This window comes from Alexandromys fortis, unplaced genomic scaffold (genome assembly GCF_014885135.2).
Source record: "Alexandromys fortis isolate MF-2015 unplaced genomic scaffold, M_Fortis_MF-2015_v1.1 scaffold_164, whole genome shotgun sequence".
In the NCBI taxonomy this organism is placed as follows: Eukaryota; Metazoa; Chordata; class Mammalia; order Rodentia; family Cricetidae; genus Alexandromys; species Alexandromys fortis.
In genome coordinates this window covers 1,291,045-1,298,637 of record NW_026068047.1, presented here as the reverse complement: position 1 = coordinate 1,298,637, position 7,593 = coordinate 1,291,045, and the positions used below count along the sequence as shown (strand labels likewise).

Sequence of the window (7,593 nt, the reverse complement as noted above, 5' to 3'; positions counted from 1 at the left end):
TATATATCACAAGATCATAAACTTAAAACATAGTTTTTGTAACTTGAGGTTTTTAATTAAGAATGTGTGTGTGTGTGTGTTTATCTGTGTATCTGAATGCCCTATGTGTGCAGGTGCCCACAGAGGCCAGGAAGGGGTGTCAGACTCTGGGATCTGGAGCAATAAGTAGCCCTAAGCACTCACGTTCTCTGGAAGAACAGTCAGCGCTTATCTTGGCTACTGTACCCTCTAACCTGCAACCCAAGGTCCTTGAATGTGAACTTTGTAAACAGCAATGCTGTGTTATAACACTGAACATCCTTGAGGGGCATTTGCACTAATAGCTGGAAGACAGCCTGCTCCCATGGTATCTCAGCCTGTGAAACCACCCAGGCCAGTCAGTTGTGGAAATACCAGATGGTCTTTGCTTGCCAAGCACCCTGGGGAGGAAGCCCCATGGCATAATCTTGAGCAGCTCTTGGAGATGCAGGGAGCAAAGACAAGATGGTTTCCTGTAGCCAGATACAGAGAGAGGAGAGACCCGCATGGGGCTGATTGATGGACTTTCCATATTGCTGTCTCTGGAGTCTACACTCAGTACCAATTATCTCTCCATTCAGGTTCATCTGCTTCCAGTTTTAGGCCTTAGCCGAGCATGCCTTTGACTTTTTTCCAGCCTGTAGGATCTGTAGAAGAGGTATCTTGCCAAGCCAAGATTTGCTTTAATTTCAGATATCTTAATAACCGATGTGTTCATTCACTCATCCAACAAAAATATGCTACACAATTAGTATCTATATACCTACACCATTAGTATCTATATACCTACACCATTAGTATCTATATACCTACACCATTAGTATCTATATACCTACACCATTAGTATCTATATACCTACACCATTAGTATCTATATACCTACACCATTAGTATCTATATACCTACACCATTAGTATCTATATACCTACACCATTAGTATCTATATACCTACACCATTAGTATCTATATACCTACCTCTGTTCTTGGAAGTGGGGATGTGGTAGGCAAGAAGCACACAGTGCCACCCTGGAGCAGTTATGACATAAAGGAGGAACAGAGAAGTGAAGAAATGGGCATAACACAGAGGAAGATGAATGAGGAGAAGCACCCGGTGTCCCCGCAGGGCAGCTACCCCAGGTCATAAGAACCGGAAAAGGTTTCTTGCAGAGATGGCTCCTAGATGCCTAAGAAGGGGCTTAGAGGAAGGATACAACTTGGCAGACACTAACAGGGCTCCAACCAGGAAGTGCTGTAGGCCTGTGACGTCTGCTAGAGGCCCATGCTGTATGCTATAGGCCTGTGAATTTGAACATCACTCCAGCAATGATCGTTGGGAGTACTATGACAATGCTGATCACTGAGTATCTCCAGAGGCCCTGAAGGTTTGCAAGACTGGACTTTGTTTCTTCAGATTGCCTTTGATGCAAGGATGGGAGATAACGTAGTTGCTTAAGTGACATCCATGTAAATTTCAGACACTGATTCTGGATCCCCAGAACCCACATGAAAACCAGTGTGTGGTGTGTGTCTGTATTCCCAGGACTGGGAAGGTGGAGGCAGGTTCTTACTGGCCACAGGTTCAGTGAGAGACCCTGCCTCATAAAGAAAAAAACAAACAAACAAACAAAAAACCCCAAGCCCAACAAAACAAAACAAAAAACCAAAACCAAAACAAAACAAAAAGAACAAGAAGCAGAAGGTGCAGAAACAATTGAAGACAGGATATGGACTTTTGGTCTCTACAGGTGCGCACACACAAACGCATATATACACATAAACACCACATATACATAAGCACAAAATCAAGATTAGGAATTGATTTCAACTCAGGAGCTCTAAGAATCCCTGGAGTGCTTACAGGATGCTAGGGGGTAGGGTCCTGTACCCTATCTGCCCTCAGGAAAATCCAGCAGCTGTCCTCTGGAGGCTTTTGCCTTGGAGTCCTGTGCTTAGGAGTGATGTATCTCATTGTTGTTGGTGGTCCGCATGCCCTTAAGGGACACCCAGGAGGTGCTTCATGGGAATCTCCATGAGCCAGCATGCCAGTGAGCTGAGGATGGTGCCCTCCCCTTCTTGTCTTTACAGCAATGCAGAGTCATCAGAGAAGAGGTTCAGAATGAACAGCTTCGTGTCAGACTTTGGGAAGCCACCGGAGTCAGACAAGGTGTTCTCTCGTCAGGGCAACGAGGAGTCCAGGTCTCTCTTCCACTGTTATATCAACGAAGTGGAACACTTGGACCGGGTGAAAGTCTGCCACCAGACAACAGCCATCGACAGCGATGTCCATCTCCAGGAAGCCATCCGAAGCAGTGCGGAGGCTGAGGAGCAGCTGAGCAGGTTTATGAAGTTTGACATCCCCAACTTCGTAAACACGGACCAGAATTCCTCCTTTGGGGAAGATGACCTTCTGATTTCGGAACCACCTGTTCTTCTAGAAAATAAGCCGGTTTCTCAGACCTCACGGAAAGACCTGGGCTGAGAAATAATGGCGCTTTCCTGAGGATGTGTTCTGTCTCTGTATAGCAAGAACCATCCACCCACTCCACACCCTGCCCTCCCGCCCGTGTGTGTGTGTGTGTGTGTGTGTGTGTGTGTGTGTGTGTGTGTAGAGGGGAGAGAGGATGATGTTTAAAGTTTAAGGCTTAGGCTAGGGCTGGGACTTAGTGATAGCCATGTAGAGTTTGGAGATGGAAGACACCATTTTGTTTTTTTGGGGGATGGTGGTGACTTTGTTTTTTTCTTCTTGGATTAAAAACACACAGTATTATGCCCGGCGATGGTGGCGCACGCCTTTAATCCCAGCACTTGGGAGGCAGAGGCAGGCGGATCTCTGTGAGTTCGAGACCAGCCTGGTTTACAGAGCTAGTGCCAGGACAGGCTCCAAAGCCACAGAGAAACCCTGTCTCGAAACAACAACAACAACAACAAAAAACAAAAACAAAACAAAACAAAAACCAAAAACCCCACAGTATTAAAGTTTCCTTATTGAAACTATTGGCCACATATGCAGTCGAGCTCCCCTAGGTGAGGTTAGGTCACTGCATTCTCATCTAGCCCTTTGCCACCGTTCTTTGCCTGTGACAAGCTGCTTTACCTCTCTGGACTGCCGTGGCTTTAACGGTCAGGTGGCATGTCTGCAGTAGCTGAGCCATCCCAGCGCTAGTATTTTGTGACTTTCAGACTTAGCATCCAACATGAGCTCATGTATATATAAGCAGTAGAAAATAGAACACGGCACCCTAGCTCTGATGGCAGGCTCGCCAGGTCTTGGTACCCTCCCTCCACCCGGTCCTAAGTCATATTTTAGTTGGGGAACCTTTACCAGGATGCCAGGAGAACCACACACACTGTGACAGACAGTGTTTCTGCTGAGTTACGCTGAGGCAGTTTACCTGAGGAACTCCATCTGTCTGTTTTAAACCTGGGACAGCTCTCTGGCCCCATGAATGCCAGCCTAAAGTATTTCACAAGTATTTCAGCTCTCAAAAAATGGTAGGGCAGATTGTTATTTGACTGATGCGAGTCTCTTCTGGCTGTCCCTGTGGTTACACTGCTGGATTGTTTCGCTTCAGAACAAGATACTGTATGCCATGTGGTCTGTCTGCTTGGCAGGCGTGTAGGTTTTGACTGTCTGGCATGGAACTGAGATGGCCAGTGGGTTGTGTGTACATTAACAGCTGTTCAGGGTGGGGGAGCAACATGATGTTCATTTCACAAAGGAATCCACCCTACTTTGCTGGTGTCGAAAACAACTCAATTCTGCACAGTGAGTTGTATGCATGGCCAGCTGCTAATCTTTGGGTGGCATCGTCTTTATGTCCACCATCTGTCTCGCTTCAGTTGCGAAATAAATGCATTTATCGCACAGGAACTGTCTCTGGTTTGATTTTTACACAGGCAGGTTTCCATTTCTCTAAAAAGCTATCCCATGTCTGCAATGTCTCGATTTCTGAGAGTGTATGCCGGCAATGTCATCTCAGGGATCCTAGACTCAGTCATACAGGAGCGGGGTTGGGATGACTCCACCCAAGTGAATTCCTTTCCCAAAATGACTTTGAAGGGAAGTTTGATTCTTTAAGAGACTAACAAAGAGTAGCAGAAAAAAGCACGAACTATTTAGTATAATATAACTAAAACACTTTAGTGAATCCTTACAGATACATGGTACCTTCATGTATATTTTTATACAACACAAGAAGATTGATCTTATTAACTTGCACGAGTAGTGACAATTTATTCCATTAAATATAAATCATGGGCTTCTTCATAAAAGTGGTCAAAAGGTATTTGAGATCATGTGAATTTGATTAGCCAGAAGAGAACTCGGAGTACTAATGAGTAGGAGGAATGTTCCCGATTGCATATTAATTTTAAGTACTGAATGTTAAGGACCATGAAAATCTTAAGACTTTACAACCCCTTAAAAGTTAGCAGGTTAGGCTCTCTCAGCCTTATGGATGCTTCCTGAAGATACAAGGTTTCTGAGCAAGACCAAGAACTTCATTCCAGCCCAGCAGGCTGCAGGTAAATCATGTAGATGTTGGGTTCCTGAGTTAATTTTCCATGGCTGTTCTGGTAAATGAGGGCAGACAGTGGCTTATGTATTTTCTTACCATCATAGCATACAAGTCTAAAATCAGCCCCAGACAGTTAAAAACAAAGTACTAACAGTGCCGTGTTTCATCTAGAAAAGTTGTGGTTTGGACTTGGAATGTCCTCCAAGGGCTCCTGGGTTGAGTACTTGGTCCACAGCACAGCAATGGCCAGGGTGGGATTCTGGGAGGTGACTGGATCATGGGGGCTGTCAGCGCATTAATAGATAGTGGGTTCCTAGTTTAATGAACTACTGGAGGTGTCAGAAACTTAGGAGGTAGAGAACCTCGTTGTTAGTATACTTTGGGAAGCTGCTGGCCCTTGTTCCCTGACCACCATATGCTCTTGCTGTCTTGATGTGTCCAGAAGGATGAAACCAAAAGACCATGGATTGAGGCCTCTGAAACCAGGAGCCAAAATACACTCTCCACATTTCTTTTAGGTATTTTGCACAGGAAGCGAAAGAGACTAACATAGGATGCTCTGGGGGAGAATCCACCATCTTGCCTTTATCAGTTTTTATAAGCGGCTCCATCTTTGGATCATGATCTCATGTTACTGTGACATCTTTCACCATGTCTCTGACTGCCCTGCTTTCCCCTGACAAGGACTCTGGTTTACTTTCATTGGATACTGAGGACAACCCACTCCAAGTCTCTCTTTTGTCATGGAAAGTTACATAGGACCAGTTTCTAGAGGATGGATTCCATGGGGATGTGGATGTGTTGACAGCCAGTAGCCTTTCCTGTCTTCTTTGCCCAGTCATCTTCCTTGTTAAACATCTCAAAATGCTACTTTCAATCCATATCAGCTTCAAGTTACATATTGTTACTATTTTAACCATTTCAGCCAGTGTCAGTCCTGGGTAGAAAGTCATCCCCATCTATAGACCTGTAGAACTAGAAAATATTTTTGGTCCCCCGGTGTGAAAAGTCTAAGATGGAGGTTATAAAATTCCTGTTCATGGGTCATAGGTCCCGTTAAATTTCAAAACTCAAGGGAGACAATCCTGCTAGGTTTCAATGTAGGGTGTGACTACATCCTCTCACCTAAGACCTGACCTCGCCTGATGCTGAGCTTCCCGGATCAGACGAGATGGGGCACAATCGCGGTGGTACAGCAACAGACTGTTATGGAATGGTCCTTTGCCCTTCAACGGGAGAATGTAGCATTAACTGAGTATTTACCAGCCTGCTTCTTCATGAATAATTTTACCTTACTCTCTCTTTTCCACTTTATCAGTCAATTTCCTACATAATGTAAGTGGCACTTAAAACATACTTGGAATTATTTAATTCATTGTTCAACTTCTCCAGCTTTTCTTCTGTCTTCGTTGCTGCTGCTTCACTTTCAGGAATAACGGGATAATTATTTGCCAATGTTCCTAACTCTAAATGGCTTGTGATGACGATGTGTGGCTGTATCTCAGGGACCTCTCCTCTCATCCCTGTACTCTTGGAGGGATCAGATCCTGAACAGGATCAACAGCATCTGGCCTCTGAGCTGCTGTATTCCCAGCCCTGTTCAGGCCCCCCTTTGGGAGGCACATGTGCCCCTGCTTGTAGACGCCCGCTGCTGTCTGGAATTTGGGTCCTACCCTTTCTCAGTGATGTGTGTCAGCTGCCCTTTGTGTAGCTTCAACTACGTCCGAGCAGAACCAACTGCATGAGGGAATCAGCCTTCCCACCATGCTCAGTGTGCCAGGTGACTCTCACTGGGGGATGATTTCTCCTGTGAGCAATGTGAAGCTGAGGTCCCTTACGAAGGCTTCTTTTTCCTTTCACTCTCGCTACTTCTGATGATATTATAGAAATCCTATTTATTTGCAATACCCATTAATCCTTAGAAAAGCATCATGATTTTAAAGGCTGCTTTATAAATAGAAAAGTGCTCTCAGAATTTTGTTCTAAGTATAATTTCAGATAATGATTTGGGAAATCCAGAGCATTTTGATTTTAAGTCCAGAATGGCATGCCTATAATCCCAGCACTTAGGAGGCTGAGACAAGAGGGATGCCAGTTCAAAGCCATCCTGAATCACATAGCAAGCGCTGTTAAAAAAAATTCTCAAAAAACTTAGCAAACTTTATTTTATACATCACTATAACAGCGTAGCCATTGCCTTGGAACCACTTATTTCCGTGAAACTTTGCTAGCGGGGGTTTCTCCTAGGAGTCGCGACACTATTAGGGATTAGGAGGCTTGAAGTCATCCAACATAACCCAATCAAATGTCAGAGCCAGAGTCCTGTCTCATGTCCTGCTAACACCAATTTTGCAAGTGATGGGCCAAGAATTATATTTGGATCTCCTTATAATTTACAATTCCAAAAAACAGAGAGAGATCACAATGTCTTTTTAAAATTTAAGACACCACACAGAAGGAAGGTGGAGGCAACAAGGGCTTTGCCGAGGCCCATCGGAAGGCCCTTCCCTCCTGGCAAAGCATTGCTATTCTCATACCTTCATACATATTTTTTTTCTTTCTAACACACCCTGCTAATGTTGCTTTTGGTTAGAAGAAAGGGATCTGAATTGTTTCTCAGACCTTGGAGACAGGACTTTCTGAACTGCTAGGGAGATTATCAGAATACTGTTGAACAGGAAGTTTTCTGGTAAAGAACAAAGATGTCATTATCCCTTTCTTTTGAATTAATTAAAATGTGCCTGTCAGTAATCAAGATGGAAAAGATGTCCTGTAAGAAGCTGTTACAAACTTAAGTAGTAGAAAGTCCACCTAGTCATGTAGACTGGCACAGTATCCTCCGGGACCCTTGCAGTGTTTTAATATTTACGTGACAATTACATGGTAGCATACTATCCCTAAACTTCCCTAATTTGCTATCAGTCATTTTCGATCCTGTTTCAGCCAAGCTGTTAGGAGCCCTTTGTAATTCCTTGAAATGCAGTTTAGTTTTGAGACAGGATCTCATCTAGTCCAGCACTGGGATTTGAACCCAGGTGTTTGTGCATACCAGATAAGTA

At 44.3% G+C, this 7,593-nt stretch overlaps 1 protein-coding gene across 2 annotated transcripts in view; it reads left to right on the top strand.

Moving 5' to 3' along the window:
* The window catches only part of Mrap2 (melanocortin 2 receptor accessory protein 2), a 36,257-nt gene extending 32,460 nt beyond the window's left edge, over nt 1-3,797 (top strand). For both annotated transcript variants that reach the window (XM_050118927.1, XM_050118926.1), the window contains one exon: nt 2,103-3,797. In XM_050118927.1, the coding sequence (XP_049974884.1) occupies nt 2,103-2,496 (394 nt within the window). In that variant the 3' untranslated portion in view covers nt 2,497-3,797. The remainder of the gene's footprint in view (nt 1-2,102) is intronic.
* The last annotated feature ends 3,796 nt before the right edge of the window (nt 3,798-7,593 follow it).